Source organism: Podarcis erhardii (assembly GCF_964252035.2).
Source record: "Podarcis erhardii genome assembly, chromosome: 10".
NCBI lineage: Eukaryota > Metazoa > Chordata > Lepidosauria > Squamata > Lacertidae > Podarcis > Podarcis erhardii.
Genome location: NC_138500.1, coordinates 50202025 through 50225114, shown reverse-complemented (window position 1 = coordinate 50225114; position 23090 = coordinate 50202025). Strand labels below are relative to the sequence as shown.

Genomic DNA, 23090 nt, shown 5'->3' with positions numbered 1-23090 from the left:
AACTGTAGTTTGTGGAGGGTGCTGGGAACTGCAGCTTTGTTAGGTGCAAACCTCAGCTACTAGGATTTTTGGGAAAATAATAACGTGCATGTGTGCAGCTATAATGTGCCTGTTTTTTGTAGACAACTCTGTGCACTTCTAGTTTCCCCCTCACAAAGAATTTCTTCAGAAATGGCTCTTCTTTAGAAGGCAGCTGGTTGGGAGCAAAGCAGAACAGCGCGTTTTGTGTAACAGTAGGGCGGAAGTTCAAATAGTGATCCTCAGATATACTTATATTTAGGGGGGGCTGCCTTTTCCTGCATTGTAGTGAGTTGGACGAGAATCCAGGGGTTTCCCGACCTTGGGTCTCCAGCTGCTGTTGGACTACAACTCCCATCATCCCTAGCTAGAGGGGACCCACTGTCAGGGTGATGGGAATTAAAGTCCCCAAAAAACAGCTGGTGACCCAAGCTTGGGAAACCCTGAATCTGATCCTCAGGGTCCCTTCCAAGGCGAAAGGTCCTACTGAACTATAAAGAATATAGAGAATTTAATGGATTATGGAAGATCCGAAGGGATCCAAAGGGATGGAAGTGAAGAACAGAGGTAAAGGAGAATTAAATAACAAAAGAAGTGTGGTTTAGGCGGTGGAAGTCTTTTAAGATATTTTAATTAAGATTTGTATTTTACAATGTGTGCAAGTGTAATTTTGGAATTACTGTTTATGGAAAACAGCATTTTCTTTCTTTCTTTCCTTTTTTCTTTTCCTTTTTCGTTTCTTCTTACTCTTTATCTTCTTTCACAGTTTATGTGTGGCAAATAAGTAAACAATTGTGTTTTTGCAGATATGTCTGGAAATTTGATTGTATTATTCAATAAAGTTATATTTTATATTTATTTTTTTTTAAAAAAGGTCCTATTGGGAAGAGAGCGAGAGCCACCCCTTTCGAGCAGGTTGCTGGCTGCTGCTTCGGGCTCGACGAGCCCCCTGGCTGAGCTACCGTAACTTGCTGGGACCCACGAAGCCTGTCCCCCCAGCCTCGTCTCTGTGGCAACGGGAGGAAACTCCCCTCTCGCTTTCCCGTCTCTTTCTCTCCGTCCGGGCGGGCTGCCAAGAGGGCGGCGCCTTCAGCCCAGCCCGCTGCTCTGGCTCAGGCCGCCCCGCCTTTCTCCTTTCCCCGCGGCTCTCGGAGAGGGGAAGGCGGGCTCTCTGGTCGCGGGAGCCCCGGGGCTGCTTTCCCTCTGCCAGCCTCCTCCTGGAGATTATTCCGTATTATCTGCAGGAAAGGAGGAATGCAGCAGCAGCAGCAGCAGCAGCAGCAGCGACGGACTTCTGGGGAGATGAATGCGGAGAAGGAGGGTGTGTTGCTGGAGCTGGAGGAAGATGACGAGGAAGAAGAGGGAGAGGAAGAAGAAGATGGGGAGATGGGTGAGTAAGGAGGATTGTGTGTGTGTGTGTGTGTCTACACGTGTACATTCCGTGCATTTAAAGCGCCCCCCTCGGGGGGAAAGAATGTTGGGAACTGTAGTTTCCCCCCACGCCGAGCTACAATTCCCACCAAGCTACAGTTCCCAGGGGAGAAGCGTGCTTGAAATAGGCTTGAAATAAGACGGTGGAGGAAGCGCGTCTCAACTGCAGCACTTTCGAGCTAAGGCGACCGAGCTTGCTTTGCAACAGGGAGAGTTGAATCACGTCTTAAAAGTCTCTCCCCAAAGAGAGAGAGAGGAAAGGGTGGGTTCCCGTTTCATTGGCTGCTCTTTGATTCACCCTTTTTTTGTTTTTAAAGCGGCGTGTCAACAGCTTGGACAGTGGCGCAGACAGCACAAAGTTAACTCGGAAAGTTTGGCTCCGCTATTCTTTCCAGCTCCTTTGCAGGCTGTTCCGCGGAGTTATTTGGCTTGCACCATTCAGCCGGGTCTGATAGTGTCCTGTGCCTGGAGGAAAAAGTCTTCTTTCTAATCCTGAGTTGAAAGACCTCGCCGTTATTCTCTCCCCTCCCTGCTTCCAAAATGCTGATCTGAGATTTGAACGGAACACCCGCAGAGAAAACTGACGGCCATGGGCGTTTTGATGGGCTTGGGAAAGAATGCAGTGTTGTTCCGGAATCTTTGGTTGTTGCTTTTATTATTTTTGTCTGGGAGTTGAAAGTTCAGTGATCATTTGTCACTTTTCCAGATAAATGTGAGTCAGAAAAGATGGAAGAAGAAGCTGGGAGGATAAATGAGACCTAAAGGCATGGTTGTGGTTGTTTGTTTCTTGCAACAGATGATCTGGAAATACTCAATAGCGCCACCTTTCTCCCCGTGCGAAAGGCAAATCTTTAAAATACTGCTAGGATATATAAGTTGAGGGTAACGATCCAGCAAAAGTCTCGACCAAGGCTGTAGTTCTCCTAACCCCACCTCCCTGGGAGTAAGCCCTACTGAATCCAACGGGACTTAATTCTGAGTAGATGGGCTGCAGACCTGACTATGGCTCCATTTAAAGCACACCTCCCACCCCCTAGAATCAAGGAAACTGTAGTTTACCCCTCGTGGAGCTATAATTCCCAGCACCCTTAGCTACAATTTCCAGGATTTTTGGAGGAAAACGTTCTCTAAATGTATGGTGTACATACAGGCTGCAAGTCCCATTGAAATAAAAAAGATTTAGGTTAGTCACAAACCCTCTGCTGCTGTTTTAAATAACTATATCAGTAAATAAAGCAATAAAATGTGTACTTTATTAAATCTAAGCTGTCCTGTTCTGGAAAAGGGCATGGAAGTAAGTTTAACAAAGAAGTAACATACAGGAACTGACAGTAGGAGAAAGATGCAGTTTGCTGTAGTGATGGAGCCAGCATTCCACCGTAGGTCCAGCGGGGAACACAGTCTCTTTGGCTGCTGTGTTAAAAGCCACCCCCTGTGTCTCACTGCTGGCATCAGCATCAAGAAGTAGCGGTTCTGCTTTCCCACTTTTGCCATGCCTTAATTTGACGGCCAAAGCATGAGAGAAAAGGCATGATGAGTAAGAAAAAAATGTATTCTCTGTCTGTAAGGGGGAAAGTAGTTAACTGTCTCTCACAGATAAAACATAAGAGGGCTGTTTGCTTATTTATTAAGTTACATTTTTTTAATCAACTGTCTTTTCAAACAACCTGGGAGTTGGATTGCAGCCTAAGTCATGCTTAAGAGTGAACCCATTGAAACCAAAGGGACTAACTTAGGCCCCACTGATTTCAAAGGGACCGGTTTAAGGATTACCAAGTGTGAAGTCCATTTCAATGGGCTTGTTCTAAGCATGACTTAGGCTGCAGTCCAAACCCTTATATGCCAAACTAATGCCATTTGGCATTGGGTCTGATCTGGGCCCGGTCACTGTGCCAGCCTGGCACTGCCTACCCTCCCCACAACCTGCATTCCCTTCCCACTTTCCTTTGCTGTCAACCATGAGGGACAAGACTGCTGGAGCTAGCTAGGATTGCTCTGCCTGTGTAGATTCAACCCTTGCTGCTGCAGGTGACATATGATTAATGAAGAGCAAATGAACAGAACAATGAAAAAACAGTCTATTAAAGCTGCGTAAAAACTATGACTCACCAAAGAGACAAAACAGTACCAACTGAAGGTCGCATCGATCAACCATAACCAATTATACTTCATGTTAAAATGCCATTTGCTGCCATCAAAAGTGATACAAAGAGGGACTCATCCAGCTGCCACAAAAGAAAAACTAGCAGAGTACCACTCCAAAACAACCTCTGAGGCACATTCAGCATACCCTCATAAATAGGCAGAGGCCGCTTTCAGGTGTACGGCTAAATCCTTGTTTAACATTACATAAATGAGCCTAGCCTCTTCCTGTGCTTCTAAGCTATTCCTTCTCCTCTTTGTGGCTTCCCACATGCCTAAGAAAAGGAATTTGGAAGCTTTTGCTTTCCCTTAACTGTGGTTTATAACTTTCCAGCCTTAGTTACAAATGTTTCTTTCCCCATAAAATTGTCACAAAAATTGCTTTTTGTAATTTAGTACACAAAAAAATGTTACTCCAATCTTCTCCTTCTACTTTGTAAAACGAACCTGGCATTTAACTCTTCTAAATTATAGTGCAGGTCTGTCTACGTAATTGACACGAGTCTTCCTTGCAATCATGAAACCGTTTACTTCTGCCTAAGTTGTCAACGGAAATAAAACGAAGCAAAGACAACAAACAACTGATGTGTGTGATATTTGCCGGTGATGCATGGAATCAGAAGAGACTGGGTATTAGGACCTGTTCAGATTTAACAAAGGGATAGTGTGTGAATTATTTATCATCTTTGTTTCAAATTCTAATAAGGCAAAAGTCAATAGACATGTGATTGTATCTATTGCCATTTGTATTATGCTTAGGTCAAGTACCGTTATTTGTTGAAATGTAGCAAAATTATATAGGCAACTATCATTGGTGTTCAGGAAGTTTTGTAGTTTATCTGCGTCAAACCTAAGTCTTGGTAAATGTCAACACAATTTTTTTTAAGTGAGGTTGAATGTGCAAGCAATCAACCTGGTTTTAAAAAGACTTCAGGTACTTGGAAGTTCACATGAGCAAGTTCATTTTCCATAGCCTCTGAAATAAATTTATTGCCTTTGTATGTTCATTACATTTCTGCTCATTCTGATCATTGACCCTAATCAAACTGAAGTTGATTAATAGGGTGGGAGTTAGGTTTTAGTGTGTGTTCAGTTCAGGCTCTATAGAGCATGGGTAGGCAACCTAAGGCCCGGCGGCCGAATCTGGCCCAATCGCCTTCTAAATCCGGCCTGCGGACAGTTCGGGAATCAGCGTGTTTTTACATGAGTAGAATGTGTCCTTTTATTTAAAATGCATCTCTGGGTTATTTGTGGGGCCTGCCTGGTGTTTTTACATGAGTAGAATGTGTGCTTTTATTTAAAATGCATCTCTGGGTTATTTGTGGGGCATAGGAATTTGTTCACTATTTTTTAGTCCAGCCCCCCACAAGGTCTGAGGCCCCCTGCTGAAAAAGTTTGCTGACCCCTGCTATAGAGAGAAATGTAAAAATGAAACAGAGCTACAGTATGTTTCAGGAACTAAGTTGGCATGGCATCACTTCCTTCTTTGTGGGTTGAGTCAGTCTTCTGGTTTTATAATCGAATCAAGCTGTCTTCTTAAAAACTGTTCATAGAGAGAAAGTGAACTCATGGACATTTTGTTACTTGTTTATTTCTAAAATGTCTATGCTACCCTTCTGCATTGCTGCATTGCTTTCTCAATTGCTGTTGTTCTTGAATCTATAACATCAACCTGTGCTGTGTACTCCAGGATGTAATCCAGAAAGAAAGTGTCCCATTAAAATCAGTGTCTTTGAATGCATGATTTGCAACCAGGCAAACTGATACTTTCTTTCCCTCAAATTGTCATGGGTTGGTTGGACACAAAGGAATGGTGGGAGGAACCAGCTGTGGCAAGAAAGCTCAGAGCCCAGGGAGTGATGGTGGGACAGTGATGAGAGGTCAGAGGGAGAAGACTGGAAAGAGGATATGTCAGAAGCAGAAGCAGAAACAGGGCTTAGTGAGCAGGGAGAGTCTGTGGCAGAGAGGTCAAGAATTGGAAGCTGAAGTTAGTGAGGTCAAATTGAAATTAGAGGCAGAGATAAGTCAGGCTGGTGAAAAGTCATGGTTGTTTCCTCCTGCTGCTGTGACAAGCTCCCTCCCAGAACCAGGAGAGGCATGAAAAGGTCAAGGAGAGTTTGGCTGTACACAGACATACAGTCTCCAATTGCTTCGGGAAAGCTCTGGAGAGGAGGAGACATAGACAGGGAAGGTGGGGACCTTTAGTCTTGGCAACTGATTTCCTGGAAGAAGACCCACCCGGAATAAGTTGCTGCTCATTAGGCCTGGCACTCAGAAAAGTCTGTGGAGATTGTGTTTTTGCTCTTCAAGTGTTAAGTCCAACTTTGGACCGTGTGATTACTGACCACCACACCCTGTGACATAACTGTAGCAGTTGTTGCTCAAGAAAAGTTTTGTTGCCTTGTCATGGAAGGTTAATGCACATACCAGAAAGAAGAAAAACTAGGCAAGTTTTGTCTCCCTCCAAAAAGAACAGCAACAGAAAACTTCTGGCACACACACACAGTGTGTGTGTGTGTGTGTGTGTGTGTGTGTGTGTGTGTCCAGTTGCCACCTAGTGGCTAAATCCTATAATGACACTATCCACCTGTACTACATTAACAGTGGAATAGCACGCAAAGCAAGTAGGGCCTAGATTAAGCTAGATCTCTAGCTTTCATGTGGTTTACTGTAAGGGGAACCCCCAGTACTGCTCTTGGCACAAGGCTGCCTAGCATTAAAAACTCAGAGCTACCAAGGAATGGTAGAATTATTCCTTTATTCCCAAGGAAGAATGTCAAATAATTGTGGCTCATGTGGAAAGGAAAATGGAAAAGTTATGGAACAACAGCAAAAAAATCAATAGTGAATTCTGTTGTGGTATCTATCGTTCTGAAATTTGTGTAAAAAATGTATATAAGACTTACCCCTTACCATCTTAGGGCCCAACCAGATGAGATGATGGAGATCAGTGGTACTGATGCTTCCTTCAAAGCTTCTAAGCAGCCATTGGTTGGGGAAGTGATTGAATCAGGCCTGTGGTGCTAGTTAATTGAATAATAATAATAATAATAATAATAATAATAATAATAATTTATTATTTATACCCCACCCATCTGGCTGGGTTTCCCCAGCCACTCTGGACGGCTTCCAAAAGAATATTAAAATACTGTGATACATCAAACATTAAAAGCTTCCCTACAAAGGGCTGCCTTCAGATGTCTTCTAAAAGTCTGGTAGTTGAAGTTGCTGTTAGTTCTGCAGGGCAGGAGCGGGAGATAGAGATACCTCTAATAGTGGATGTTATGAGCATTTGAGCAGGACTAAAGCGAGTACAAGTGGCTTTCTCTCTCCCTGCCCCAAGGCTCAAAATTTATCTTGCTGATCATATTTTTAAAATTCTTACTATAGTTTAACAAGTACCTGGTTGTACAGTATTTTTTTCCTAGACAAGTTCCAGTGAAATAGATAGTTCCTAGATAGTTCTAGTGAAATAAAAATCTTCACTTGCTGACCTGAGTTGAGGTTCTGGTTGAATGAGGAATGCCACATTTTTAACAAGTAGGAAAAGATTTATGTCTGAACACTTATTTTAATTTCCCAAGCTTCTAGCCCCCAGAATTCTGGGTTACTTGGCAAAATACATTCTAGCTTCTCTGGGATAGAAATCTAATAATTTGCCTCCCTCCTAAATTATTTATTCAGCAACTGTACAGGTGCAATAAAAAAATGATCCATTATCCGTAACATAAATTTATTTTACAAGCAATTGCTAACTTCTTTAGTATACTCCTAGGAGTTTTTGTGTGTGAAATATGACACCCATAACATTAGGATGCAGCAGAGCATCTTCTTCAGTTACCTAGGATAGTTTAAGTCATGTTGTTTTCCTGTTTTTGCTTTATCTCTTGGATATTTTTATGTATGTGGCCTTCTTCAAGAAAACACCCATTTAGAATTCCTTTTCTGAAACTACTCAGTGTGTTGTTTTACATGCTAAAACTAAACCAGTCCAAGTTGTATTCTCTTCCAGTTACTTGTTTTCTTCATGTTCACACTAAAGAAAGTTATTTCTTCTACTATCTAACTGTCAAGGAGGTAGATACGCAACTAGTCAGCTAGAGAGAGTAAAGATAAGATATTTCTAGAATTGTTGCCTTCCTTACAAGCAGAAAGTGGGACAAAAAGGCAAAAAGTACCACATTTTGAAGAACTGCACATGTTATCCTATAGGATTGCACTTCCTACCTTTCTTCCAAAGAGTTCAGGGTAATGTACATGGTTCTTATCCTTTCCAACCCTGTGAGGTAAGTTAGGATGAGACAGAAATAGCCAACATATGCCCTCCAGATATTGTCAGATTAAACTCCCATCAGCCCCAACCATTGTTATCCTGGCTGGAGCTTGATAACATCTGGAGGAACAATACTGGCTACCTTTGGACTGAGACATAGTGACTGGCCCAAGTTCTCCCAGCAAGCAGCAGTCTCAGGACCAATGCGTGTCTGGAACTGCTTTTCTGCATGGTTTGGTCCATTCTAATACTTGAATCCAAGAAGTAGTGCTATGCCAAAACCTATGCCATCCCCAGCATGCTTTAGAATTGCGAGCCAGTGTGGTGTAGTGGTTAAGAGCGGTAGTCTCGTAATCTGGGGAACCGGGTTCGTGTCTCCGCTCCTCCACATGCAGCTGCTGGGTGACCTTGGGCTAGTCACACTTCTTTGAAGTCTCTCAGCCCCACTCACCTCACAGAGTGTTTGTTGTGGGGGAGGAAGGGAAAGGAGAATGTTAGCCGCTTTGAGACTCCTTAAAGGGAGTGAAAGGCGGGATATCAAATCCAAACTCTTCTTCTTCTTTAGTATATAGGTGAGTGCAAAATTGAGCTTACTATATCATTGCAAGGTGGCCAAGGGTGTTGCGTGTGTCTCCCACCATCCCATTAAATATTTCTCCAGCACTCTGCAACTTCCCTGCCTCTCCAAACTCCCTGGTATGAAAAAATGCCTCATGGTAGTCTTTATCTAGTGATGGCCTTTAACTAAAGTGCAGAAAACTTGGTAGGCTGTCAGGGTACATTCCAGACAGGAAGCCAAGGATTTGGGAAGGCTGCAGATTGAAGACCATCAAAGAGATGATTTATAGAATGAGAGAGAGGATACTCACAACCTCAAAATCTGTGTCGAAAGTAAAGTAAATGTGGATGACAAATCCACAAGTTTTCCCTCCCCTTTGATAATTTTCAAATGTAATTTCTTTTCTCAGTAATTGATGGAGAATAGTCACAAAAAATACTGGAAGAAATATTTGGCACACTGCTATTGGGCTGTACCCCAACAACACCTGGAGGGCCACAGGTTAGCCTTTTCTGGTCTACACCTAAACTCCCTATTCCTACTAGTGTTCAGATAACTGAGGTCCAGGCTATATTTGAGTTGATGTAATCTAAATCAAGAGAGAAGTTATCTAGGGCTAGTCAGCTTCTGTGGCTAATTCTCCATTCTTCATCTGCATTTGCTCTCTGCCTTAATTCTTTTGTTTAATCAAATTCAACATTTCTCCAGAAGCAGCACAGGGATATTTCGAAGATAAATACGTTAAAGGCTCTGGTTACTATAGCAATTGTGGGGGGCAAGAAGAAACAAATTGTACTAATGATCCAAATTGTCTTTATTACCCATCTCCCTCCATAAGACCAGACCTTCCTTATATGCCCCACTGGCAAAATCTAATATGTATTTTGGCAAGCAGCCTTGTCTGCTTTAGTTCTCGAGCAACTTATCTCATACTAATTAAGATTCTGAATAGAAGATTCATCTTTTTCATCTAGCCTATAGTTTTATGATAATATATTTATATCCTGCACATAGGCCTGCATGATAGCTTACAGTAATGCTAAATACTAATAAAATAATTAATAATACAATAAAATAAAATATTAGTGTAACAATAAAACAGGGAAGCAGTATAGAGAAAGCAAAATGGGAAAGAAAAACAGAACCATAACTAATATTAAACTTCCTGTTCTCACCCAAGGCATAGTGGAACAGGAAAGTTTTAATTTGTTTTCCAAAGACAGATAAAGAGTCCTGCGGCCTTTCTGATAAAAGAAACTCTGAAGTGAAAGTGCCACTAGAAAGAATATTTCACACCTAATTGCTGACAAACTAATTTCTGATAAAGATGGCATTGGGAGTAGGTTCTAACCAAATAACTTAAAGTTCAGAAAAAAAATCATGGCAGCCTCTGGTACAGTGGTGCCCCGCAAGACGAATGCCTCGCAAGACAAAAAACCCGCTAGACGAAAGGGTTTTCCATTTCGGAGGCGCTTCGCAAAACGAATTTCCTATGGGCTTGCTTCGCAAGATGAAAATGTCTTGCGAGTTTTTCCGACTTTTTTCCCCTTCCCCCCCTTTTTCTAAGCCGCTTATCTGCTTATCCGCTAAGCCGCTAAAAGCCACTAAGCCGCTAATAGCACTAGTCCGCTAATCCGTCAATGGGCTTGCTTCGCAAGACGAAAAAACCGCTAGACGAAGAGAATCACGGAACGGATTCTTTTCGTCTTGCGAGGCACCACTGTATATCCTAGCCAGGCTGGATGGGAAGGTGTATGGCAGCACTTTGAAGATTGTATCTAAACTCACCGTTAATCAGTGGAACTCCTTCAGCACTGGTGTAATGTGTTCTAAGGGGCCAACACTGGTTAACAGCAGTCCTGCTACATTCTGCACTACAGTGGTACCTCAGGTTACATATGCTTCAGGTTACATACGCTTCAGGTTACAGACTCCACTAACCCAGAAATAGTACCTTGGGTTAAGAACATTGCTTTAGGATGAGAACAGAAATCTGTTCCGGCGGCAGCAGGAGGCCCCATTAGCTAAAGTGGTGCTTCAGGTTAAGAACAGTTTCAGGTTAAGAACAGACCTCCGGAATGAATTAAGTACTTAACCCGAGGTACCACTGTAGTTTCCAAAGGGTGTTTGGATAAGCCATTTTGTAAAAAAAATGTGCTTACCCAAGCAGGATTTGATTTAGTTACAGTGTATGTGTATATAGGGTCATTTAATGTGGGGTCATCTGATGTCCGGTTAAAAGTGTTGTGGGAGGCAGGAATTATTGGTTTGTTGTTTGTTTTTACTGTGTATTTTGTGGTTTTATATTATGATTTTATTTTGTGAACCATCCTGAGATCTGTGGATGAAAGGTGTTATACAAATTCAATAAATAATACTAAAAATAATAATACAGTACTGCAATGGTTGATTTTGAAAATACTAAGTATGTGTTAATGGCTGGTCATTGGCTGTTATGTCAGTACCTGAGACTGGTCTGAAAGCAAAGAGTAAGGTTACCTTAACTTCCATCACAGAGCTTCGGTATGCTCATGATAATGTAGTGTGTGCACACTCAGAGGATGACTTCCAAGTCATCCTAAAAATCTTTGCAGAAGCTTATGAAAAGATTGGCCTATTGCTCAACATCCAAAAAACCAAAGGGCTGCACCAACAAGGACAAAACAACCCCTCTGCAGTGCCATAAATCCAATTCAATGGTGTAATGTTGGAAAGTGTCGCTCACTTCTACCTGGGCTGTTATCTTTCCACAAGACCTGACATTGATGCCAAAATCAAGCATCGCCTGAGCTCTGCAAGTGCAGCTTTCTCCTGATTGAAGTGCAGAGTGTTTGAGGACTGAGACATTTGCAGGGAAACCAAAATGCTTGTTTACAAAGATATTGTACTACCAAACTTATTGTATGTTTGTGTAACATGAACCACTTATAAACGCCATCTCCAAGTACTTGAAAGATTCCATCAATGTGTCTCCAAAAATTTTTACACATCACTTGGGAAGAAAGGCAAACTAATGTAAAAGCAATGATTCTTCAACATCAACTTTGTTGGACTGGTTATGTTGCTCAGATGCCTGATTATTGTCTTCCAAAGTAACTACTCTATTCCGAACTTAAAAATGGAAAGTTTAATGCCGGTGGTCAACAAAAGAGGTTTAAAGACTCTCTCAAGGCAAATCTTAAAAATGTAGTGTAAACACCGGCAATTGGGAAACACTGGCCTGTAAGCGCTCCAATTGGAGAACAGCCTTTACCAAAGGTGACATGGGCTTTGAAAATGCTCAAGCTCAGGACAAAAAGGAGAAACATTCTAAGAGTTTGGCAAACCGTCACCATGAACTCCCACTCGGAAACCTATGTCCCTACTGTGGAAGGACGTGTGGATGCAGAATTGTTAAGACTGTGTTCATGGAAAACCATCTTACTCGGCTACGAATGATAGAAGAAGAAGAAGAAGAAGAAGAAGAAGAAGAAGAAGAAGAAGAAGAAGAAGAAGAAGAAGAAGGGCTGCTATGTAAGTACCTGGGACTCGTCTGTTGGAAAGTGGTTGGTTGTTTGGTTGGTTTTGCAATATTGAGAGTACAGTGGTACCTCTAGTTGTGAACTTAATTTGTTAATTCTTAATGGAGGTACATTCTTAACTTGAAACTGTTCTTAACTAGAGGCGTGCTTTCACTAATGGGGCCTCTTGCTGCCGCTGCACCACCGGCACACAATTTCTGTTCTCATCCTGGGGCAAAGTTCTCAACTCATGGTAACTCTTCCAGGTTAGCGGAGTTTGTAACCTGAAGCGTTTGTAACCTGAGGCGTTTATAACTCGAGGTACCACTGTATTGTAAATTGCACTTCTGATTGGCTCATTGGGCAGAAATTATTAATTATGCATTGGACAGGAAAAGTGGCCTGATTGGCAGGGAGGACTCTATGCTTCTCAAATCTGATTGGTTGGTGGACAGACATAAATAGGCCTAATCTACTCATATTGAGAGAGACTGCTGACCAGATATGAAGAAGACAGAGGGTGAGACTGGCTGTGAAGGAGCAGCTGGAGGCTAAAGGTGAAGCAGATGGGAAAGAGACTATCCAGGCTGGATGAAGCTGAAAATAATAGTCTGCCTTAAAAGAGCAAAATCATTAACCTTAAGCTGAAGATGGGCAGTGAGGTCATATAAGACAGTAAAAAGAATTCAGCAAGGAGCTGACCAGAACTGCTTGTAAGCCTGGCTCAAAGGTGGTCCACAGTAGCTAGTAGCAAGACTGAGTGGGGAAGAGGGGCTAAGGGTAATGGCTATTACGTTAAAAAGTGTTAGGAACTAAAGTGCATCAGCCAGGTTCATGGAAACATCTGTAACCCAGTCAGTTTTTAGATACAGCAACTTTATTACAGCATATATAAGTAACCCTTAAAGAAGCAGCAACAAATTGAAGCATGGCATTCACCTTATCATATCAGAACTTCTCTTAATCCGTACTTCTATCAGAAAGGGTTAATAGAAAAGTAAGCTATACAGTATGCAGCTCAAGAAAGATATCTTAAATGTAGTTTCTTGCCTTTAGGAAATATATTGCCCCCCTCCCAAAGACATAACTGAGGAAACATACTGTAGTCTTATCTGTGCTAAGTTTAGATCTTGGAGATGATGAGTTAATACTGCATCTGGCCTTTAAACTATGTTGGCATCTTTTTCTGTTTTATTTCCATGCTGAGATATTTTCCATCTGTGTTTTATGGACACGTGCAGGACTCAAGTTCCCTGAAACTGCCAGTTTTATCTCAGTAATGTCACTGTTTTTCTTCATTTCTGTGTGTATGTTTACTAACCAGCTACGTATTAATTAAGGAACATTTCAGTCAACCCTTGTCTTCAGCAGTGAATGCAAAATGAATGTCTGTTGAAGAGTAATTGCAGATGGGCAAGAGGGTGATTCAATTGCAGTTCAAGCAAAACATATTAAGCTACAGCATATGCACAGGAGAAGGGTTAATATGCAACTTCCTCTGCCACACTATTAAAGTACCGGGCTCATGCTAGAATACTAATTGAAGTGACTTGCTGGCACAAAAAGCAAAGGCAAGAGCCAAAAAAGCAAACAAAAGGAAATCCTTCTGTACTACACTTGTTCCTTTTTATTATTCAGCGCAGCTCTGATTTATATTGAACATTATCTGGGCCATTTCACACCCGCAAATGCCGCTAATATTCTGCATGTGATATGAAAGACCATAGGAAGGAGTGCTTGTGTGAATCAGCAAGAGCACAGAATAACTTCTGGCGGTGCCATTTCTGTCTGGTTTAGATCATAAAAATAGCTATGCACTGCTCCTTGTGATCTAGCTCTTAATACCCAGAATTTATAATTCAGCTTTGAAGAGTGTAACAATTGCCTTGGCATGATCAGACTAAAGGTCCATTCATTCAGTCTCCTGTAGTATGGGCTTGCCCATAGCAAGCCTCCATGCCATAATGATGGTAGCCTTCCTTTGTTGTTTATTCTCAGCATCTTACGCTACTTCAATTATTGCAATTGACACCTATTCCTCCATAAGGGACGTGGGTGGCACTGTGGTCTAAACCACTGGGCCTCTTGGGCTTGCTGATCAGAAGGTCAGCGATTTGAATCCTCGTGATGGAGTGAGCTCCCATTGCTCTGTCCCAGCTCCTGCCAACCTAGCAGTTTGAAAGCACGTCAGTGCAAGTAGATAAATAGGTACTGCTGTGGTGGGAAGGTAAATTGTGTTTCCGTGTGCTCTGGTTTCCATCACGGTGTTCTGTTGTGCCAGAAGCGGTTAGTCATGCTGGCCGCATGATCTGGAAATCTGTCTGTGGACAAACGCCAGCTCCCCCAGCCTGAAAGCGAGATGAGCACCGCAACCCCATAGTCACTTTTGACTGGACTTAACCTTCCAGGGGTCCTTTACCTAGTCATCCATGAATTTGTCTTAATCCCTTTAAATCCACCTGAGTCCCATTTCAGATGTTGCAGTAACACAGTAATCCTTATTTCCAGTGTGGCTAAAATCGCCACCTCCAGGAATTAATTTTTAAGGGGCCATCTGGATGTCATTCCCCAGCACTCCCACAGAAGGGCATCTTCATGCAGTGCTGGCTTCAGGATTTGTGGGGTCCAACATCGACAGTAAGGAGTACTTAGGGGTGCTGTAAGGAAACCTGAGTTACTTCTTAGCATAGCAAATGCTCATCAGGTTTCTATAGCACACTAGCGAAACTCTTTCAACAGAGTGATAACATATACCAAGGAAGGGCAAGAGAAGGACATCTGTACACATAGCCTTTCCCTTGACATACAATAACTATGAGATAATTTTTAGAAACCTTAATTCTAACATTATTATGTTTGGTCTGGGAACTTGCCCTTTCATGAGAACTGATGGTATGGGATCATTTAGCCAACCTGCCTTGCGAACAGAGATGTTGCAAGAAAAAACACAGGAAAGGAATAAGATGAAATGAAGTTTCCACTGCCATAGAATCATAGATTGTATGTAAAGCTGGAAGGGACCCTGATGATCATCTACTTCAACCCCCTGCAATGCAGGAATATTTGCTGTCTCATATGGGGATCAAACCTGCAACCTTGGTGTTATTGGCACCACACTTTAACCAACTGGGCTATGCACATCATGAGCATGTTTAGAACACAGAAAGTGGAAGCTCAGCTGTTTGTAGCCACCGGCATTAAACTTGTCTCATACAAAAATTGAACATGATCAATCCACCGTTCATAATTTTACTAGCTTCCCTCCCCACTTTTTAAAACAAAAATCAAAATCAGGACCTTCAGGTGAATGTCTGAGACACTCTCCCATAAAGGCCAAGAGTGCTGTTTGCCAGTGCTGCTGGATTCAAACCAAGTGGTGTTTCAGTGGCCAGCAGTGCTTTCCACCATCTTTAGCTGGTACACAAACTGCAGCCCTATCTGGAGAGAACTGACCTTGCCACAGTGTGATGCACAACACAAGGGCCTGTCTTTAAAAACATTTCAGAAACTCAGAATTTGCCAGAATCCTTGGAAGCTAGGCAGTCAACGCCTGAAGCACCATTGTCATATTAGTGTGCTATGTACTGGTGTGTTTCTGGGCTCACTTTAAAGTGCTGCTTTTTACTTTGAAAGCCCTCAGTTTGAGACTGAGTTCCTTTTTGGACTACCTGCACTATCCTGCCCACACTTTAGGATCTGATTCAGAGGCTCCCTGACATATTCACCTTTTAGGTTGCTTAGGTGGAAGTCGACAGGAAAGAGAGGTTCTTCTCTACGGTGCCTGCATGACTTTGGAATTCCATTCCATCAGATCTGTGCAAGGTTACTATGCTGGAAGGATTTCAGAAGACATTGAAGCATCTCTTTTTCATTTGTTGTTCTAGGAGTGATGTTTTACTGGCTGGGTGATGGCTTTGGGTGTATTTTTTAAGAAGAGTTTTCCATAAGAACCTTAAGCTTTTTTAAGCTTAAACTTTTTGTATTCTTGTTTGCTTTTCATGCTGTTTTGTGTTTGTAAACCACTCTGGCTGGAAAATGCCTCCAAAAGTGGCCTAAAGTGTTGTTGTTTTCAAATAAACAACACAGCACAACAGGGTATATCCCATTTTATTGTGAGAAAATGCCATTAAGTATAAACAATGTACTTGGATGCTGTAAGGTTGTCATGGGTTTGCAGAATAGATTTAGTAACATGTGAATCCCAAGCAGAATGTGTAAAGGGTTTGTATTGGGGGTTTTGATTATTGATTCTGTTGTATCTTATATCAGGCATACACAGGACTTGAGCAGAGGGAAGCTGTCCGTCAAGATCAGCTGCTAATCCCAAGCTCTGTAGCACAGCAGAAAGAAAAGCTGTTTCATCTTATTTGTGCTGCAGTGGTTTCCTCTGTGTATATATCTGTTGGCAGGTTAGCATCTAAGTGTAGATCTGTTTTACAGATACATTATTCAACAGTTTCCTGACCCATAACCATTTAAATGGATCTAAAATGTGAGATAGTTCCCATAGCAATGCCCCTGAGTTTGCTTGCAGCTGTAATCATTATTTTTGGCAGGTTTACTTTTCCAAATACAATGCTACCTATAAAAAAATGATGCATGTAGCATATGAGAAATATGATGAATTGTTCCATCTAAGCAGCCTGTCTAGTGGGACACGGAGGTGTCATTCATCAAAATATTCTCCTCAAATCATGGCAATTCCCCCCAGGTCAACTGTACAAACTCACAGTCAGCTTCAAATAGCCCCAAATGCCCCCATTCAGAGTGCAGAGCCTGTTATGCAGCTTATCTCAGAGTGTTTCATTATTTCTGGTTGCAACTGAGGAAGAAGCACATCACTATTTCTAGAACTCAGGATGTGTTTATACATTAGCCATGCAACTGTCTGACCTGTGCTCGTCTATATAGTCAAATGTATATTAGAACAAGGACCATGGTTAAAAATTAACAGCATTGAAAGTGCACTAACAAGAACAATATGGAGTTGTCACCATTAAATAATTCTTGCCACCATATGCAATTTTACAATCTCCATAGTTGGTTTGGAAGAGAGAAGAAGGGAAAGAGAATGGAGCCCCCACAAACCTAGCAGAGTTTTTTGAGTGGGGGAAAAAACTGAATCTGTAATCCATATACTAAAAAACAACAACTTATTCTCTAATTCTTCATCTTATAGTTTTTCACAAATATGAGAAATTTAGGTAAGATTCCCATGTTACAGGTAAGAAATTGTGGTTGAGACACAATGGCTTATACATAATAGGTCAGTGGATAAAGTGGGATTTGAATCCTGGTCTCCTGTAGGGGAAATAACAACCTATCAAAATATTTCTGCCTGGAAATAAAAACACTACAGGACATAACCACAATGTAAGCCTCAAAAAGACATTTTCAATGTTACATTGTCAGAAGAAGAAAGTAGCTTACTTGTTTGGCTATATGGTATAACTGTGTTACTAATATTTGCAAGTCATGTTTGTAAAGTGGTACCAACCCAGCCATGTTTGTTACAGGTTTTTTGTGCAGAAAAAGCTTGCAAGTCTTAAATTGTTTGGAGAGAGGGCCTCTTCGTCATGCTACAAATATAATCTGTTGATTGTTTTATGTCCAAATTGGCGGGGGGGGGGACAATCCCAAAATGCATAAAACCTTAAATCAAAAGAGAATAAGTGTTCTTTTACACGTGCTAGCAAAAAACCACACAAAAAAACCACTGGTCTTTGAGTATGCTGTGTCCACTGTTAATTGATTTCATGTGGCTTAGATGGTGCAAATTAGAGCACTGTCATTTAGAGTTTACATTGTATACTTTCCCATCTTATGTCTTGTCATCATAATTCTTCTGAGCCCTGTAACTGAAAAGGAAGAATTTGGAAACAACTTCTCCCCGCCCCCAGTTTCTTGTAGAGCGGTATATTCCCATGTTAATCCGGTCAGTCGGGTTTTTCAAGATGTTGGGACACTATGCTTGCTAAGAAAGAATTTGTACAAAGCTTCTTGAGATAGAATAAACACCTTGCTATTTCCATTTAGGAAATTTGCTTCATTCTCCCCTCCTGCATTCCCACCGTTGATAGGGCAAACGAACACCAGTTGTTTTCAAGGTGAAATTGTTGTCCTTGAACAAGAGTAGGAAAGAGCAGCCGTAGCTTGTGTAGGACTCTGCTTCTTAACTGGCAAATGTGAATCACATCACCAGCCACCCAGTGCTGCCAAAAGAGCTTAATTCTGGAGCCACATGGAAGAACAGCAGCCAGGTAAGAAAAACAGCTAATGGAACTGTAAGGAACGGAAGGCTCAAGAAGAAAGTGCATGCTTGATTGAGAGGCAGCAAACCTTTTTATGTTATATGCAGGAGTTTCAAAGGGGATGGAGTGGTGGGATTTTTCCAGAGAACAATATGGAAAGAAGCGGTTTTTGAAGGGACTCAATCCAGAATCCACAAAACTTGCTGCACAGATGCAGAATTAACAGTAGTAAGTTAAGCAGCAGAAAGGTCATAATGTGAGCTGTAATTGACAAATTGCTCATGTGTGTTTGTTAATCACACATTTAAGCATGCAATATTTACACTGCTTACCACTGGGGCCGAACTGAGGAAAACAGCCTGGGAAAGAAAGATGCAGAAGGGAAGGACTAGTCATGTAGAGAAATGCAGAGTTCTTAATTCATATCACATAGCATCTGAATAATAAATAAATAGAAACATTCAATTAAATATCAGATTGCATTTGGAAGATTTTTCTGTAACGCAAGAAGAGATATTTCCCTTCCAACATGGTTTAGAGCAGACCTTCTTCCTCAATGACATGTTCAATGTTTCATGAAAAAGAAGGGAAGCCTGAAAAAGAAGCAATTTTTGTCTTTTCTACATGTATATTTTTGCTTGAAGTATGCCTTAATGCTAATCTAGGGAGGTTTCCACGTAGCTTTTCATTGTTTTCAATCTTTGTTGAACTTCAAGGGTGGAGCTTAATAGTACATACATCCTTTCCAAGCATGTTCTTGGCACGTTTGATATAATTAAAGTAGCAGTTTCTGTGATCTAATAGCGGTAGGAGCTCTCAGAGTCATGTTCAGAGAGTAGCTTCTGGTATGAGGCAGGCTCAGGCATGTATGTTTAACATTCTTGTCAAGTGCAAACTTACAGCCGAACCAAATGTTATGCCATAACATAAATACCAAATTCCAAGGGCCACTTTAATGTGGTGGGGATGGTGGAGATGACGTATTTCTGTTTTGCCCTGACTCACCTTCAGTAGTCTGCTATTTTAATCTGCCGCCCGCCCCCCCATCTTCTCCCACCTTTTTCCCAGGGTACCTTGGTGTTACTTTAGGATACATATCTCTGCACTACTTAAGCTTTCCCTCCTGCTATTTGGCACATGGTATGATTAAATGCATGAGATCCAGTAGGTGGGCTCCCACAAGGCAAGACACAGTAATAACAGCAAGAACCTTTATTGAACTACGTACTGTAACTGGGAAACAGAGGCAAAGCAACTTCTTATATACACTTCTGAAAGCCTGGGCCACTCCCACTCCCAGCAGGGCCATAGCTAGGGGGTGGTGAGGTGGGCCCCTGCCAGGGGTGCAGGCGAGGGCCCCCTCAAAATCGGCTTTTAAATATGTCCACAAATATGTCTGTAAATAAAAATATTCATTATTGCCTCATAAGAAAAGGTTTTAAATAGAGGGTGAATTGAATAAATAGAGGGGGGTTGGAGGAAGAGGCAGAAGGAAGAGCTAATTTGTCCATGGCTAGGGGGTGCAATCTGGACGGAGTGCAAGATCATCTAGCTACAGCTTTCACTCCCAATGTGATTGGCTGTCTAACCTTCCAAACTGCGAATCCGACTCAGAGTTCAAGGGCCAATGGCAGAGGCCCAAATCCTGAAATGTTCTGTGATTGGACAACATGTAGCAAATCAGAACACAGGAGCTCAGAATCCTTAGTCCAGATTCCAGCTCAGGTAAACACAGACCACTGAATATATAACATGAGCTACCAACTGTTGCTTCTGGGAAGGCGGGTGGAGTAAAATGATGTCTTTTTCAAAGTGGCCTAAGTTGCTTTAGGTGTCTAAAAGTTTTCACATTTCACAGAAGCAGTTTACCTTCCTTAAAAAAAATAAATCAATGTTGTTTAGTCGTTTAGTCGTGTCCGACTCTTCGTGACCCCATGGACCAGAGCACACCAGGCACTCCTGTCTTCCACTGCCTCCCACAGTTTGGTCAGACTCATGTTTGTAGCTTCGAGAAATTAGTACTTGATAGCAATTGTTTAACAGCGCTAGTGGAAAATATACTGTGGGTATTCTGCAGTGCTGAAAGGATCCTTTTTAAGATTCATGGTTTATATTATAAACTCACTAAAAGGTTTCTCCTTAAATTCCTTTTTAAGGTGTGGGGGAGGCTTTTAAAATGTTACGCTTTCAAAGCTCTCACTATAATTCCCACATCTGCACCAAACTCTACTCTTAGTTTGAGAGCCAACCAATTGAGATCATTGAACAGGACCAACATTTTAAGTTATGACTCATATTTTTGAAATTTAATGTTGGCGGAAAATTGCTTGAAATATTTTCTTGTTTCCCTCCCTGGAGCAAATACGACACCACCCCCACAACAACAAGCAGGAAATGGAATTATCCACATCTGGAAGAAACGTTCAGAAGCTTAAACAATATGAAGAGTAGGTTGCCACAACCTGCATCCCTAATCCTAGATATGTTTTATAAGTTATACTAGGCTATAGTTTCTGCCCAGTTCGCATGGCAAGTTTTTATTATACAAATCCCTTTGTGCAAAGCAGTTTCTACACAATTTCAAGCAATTTTATCTAGGCCAGCAAAAAGCCATATCAATTAAAACATGATCTGAATTCTCTGCAGACTTTTGCAGAATCTTCCCCTCTCCGTAGCTCATTTTGGTACACAGAGTGTCCACTGGGATGTTTTTAGGTTGTTATCTAGAGGACCTGAACCCTGAATCTTCTGCCCTTTCCTCCTTCTTTTTAATTACAAAAAAAAAAAAAAAATACTTACAGGGAGGCTAGGCAGACTGCAAAGTGCAAGGCAATCACAACCATAATTTCTTCAAAAATCTAAATTTACACAAATATATTAGCAAAATTAAGTCTTAAGTCAATGCTTTGAGCCTTTTAAGTACCTGGCGCCCCTATGTGGGATACTAAAAGTGATATCAAACCAGCTGCACTATTTCATAGAAACATAGAGTTGGAAGGGACCATGAGGATTACCTAGTTCAACCCACTGAAATGCAGGAATATGCAGCTGTCGCATACAGGGATCAAACCTGAAACCTTGGTGTTATCAGCACCTTGTCTAACCAACTGAACTACTCATATCTCCACAACAGAGGTATTCCTCTCCCAGCAAGTGCATAACAATTCCCATGGATTGCATGCAAAATCCCTCCGTCTGAATTTTTCATGGACAATTACATTACTTTACTTTAAAACTATGTGTGACTTGTGGCTCAGTCTTTCAAATGCTATGACAGCAATTGCATAGTGTTATCAAGAACTATGACTGTGAAAAGTTACATAATGTTACACCAGTGCTGCAGGTAAATATACACAAACACAAGTGTTTAACAGTGCACACCTGTGCACCAGCAGTAGGAAACTGGAAACAGAAGACTGTTTTCAAGTTTAATGGTGGTGGTATATTTTCAGGAGAAGATCACAGCTGTGTATGGAAAGGTTAACACTTTCATTCCCTGCCACAGTTTTATCTACTTGCACGTCAAGTGCAAGTAGATAAATAGGTACCGCTCCGGTGGGAAGGTAAATGGCGTTTCCGTGCGCTGCTCTGGTTCGCCAGAAGTGGCTTAGTCATGCTGGCCACATGACCTGGAAGCTGTACGCTGGCTCCCTCAGCCAGTAAAGCAAGATGAGCGCCGCAACCCCAGAGTCAGCCACGACTGGACCTAACGGTCAGGGGTCCCTTTACCTTTACCTAATTGCTGGAGTGGGGAAAAGTGAGACTTTTACATGCCTGATATATGTGTGCATGTGTGGGGGGTATGTGTTGTGCATGTGCGCACTTTGTGTATGTGTGAGAGAAAGTGTGGGGTGTGCCTCTTGTTCTGATCACACAAACCACAGAGATGTAACCTATGGAGAGTTGGCCAAGAGGGAATGCAAAATTGCTGCTTATCCTTGCTACACGTGTTTTCTCAGATGCCCTCTTATGTGCAGTGGGGCTTACTCCATCATAATGGTGTTTATAACTGCAGCCTAAGACTAACATACTGACCTGTTGCAAAGGGCATGTATTTTGAAAGCAAGTTGATTTGCTCATGCTTTATATGAACCTTGAGTTGAATCAGAGTGCCTTGTAGTGTTTGGGGGGTTTACACAAGATGAGATAGGATCTTTGCAAGTTCCCTATCCCACAAAATCCCCTAAGCCGTGTGGCACTTTGTCTCCTTGCTTGCAAAAAAACCAAAACACTGCAGACATTTTCTTTCTTTCTTTCTTTCTTTCTTTTGCAAAAAAGCAAAACCATTCTAATAGGAAATGTCCTTGGTCAAGCTGGGGCTGGGAGAGAGGAGTGAGGAGGATAGCCCACTGTGACGGACACAGGTCTAGCATTTAATCAGAGGGAATTATTTCACTGTGGCTGTCTAATCACAGTGGTTTGTGGAAAGGATGTTGATGGGAATAAACACATTGGACTCACATGCTTGTTGCTCTTTTCTCAGTTTTGTCTCTCTTGAGTAGGACACATAGAATAGTTTTGTGGTGGACTAGGAGGCACCCCTCCCCTTACCAAGTACGGACCCAAACCAAATATTGATGCCTAATAATTGCCTGTTTAAACCCTTACCTTGGCATCTTCTGTGGGTGTTTTGTTACATAATGATCTGCATATTTTCTTGTTTATCCTTCGTTTGTCTCCATGGGATATGATGATATAAATAAATAAGTGGAAATTTAAGAGTAAATTGAAATTTTCTCCAGTGCAATGCAGAGCCAATAGTAATTACCTAACCAAAACTCTGATGAGTCATATTGCCCTGTGATTTACTCTGAAAGGAAGAAGGAATTCACAAAAGAGAGAGTAGGAAAGGGGAAGAAGGAAGTGAACTGTGATCCATGAAAGCTTATGTCACAATAAGTATTTAAAGTACTGCT

At 41.7% G+C, this 23090-nt stretch overlaps 1 protein-coding gene across 2 annotated transcripts in view; it reads left to right on the top strand.

The window, feature by feature from the left end:
- Positions 1-1153: 1153 nt before the first annotated feature.
- ANO6 (anoctamin 6) overlaps positions 1154-23090 on the top strand; it is a 67154-nt gene continuing 45217 nt past the window's right edge. The window contains exon 1 of one of the 2 annotated variants that reach the window (XM_081877877.1): positions 1154-1408. In XM_081877877.1, the coding sequence (XP_081734003.1) occupies positions 1273-1408 (136 nt within the window). In that variant the 5' untranslated portion in view covers positions 1154-1272. Of the gene's footprint in view, positions 1409-17865; positions 18184-23090 lie in introns of those variants that run through there. The other variant, XM_081877878.1, reaches the window with a different exon arrangement.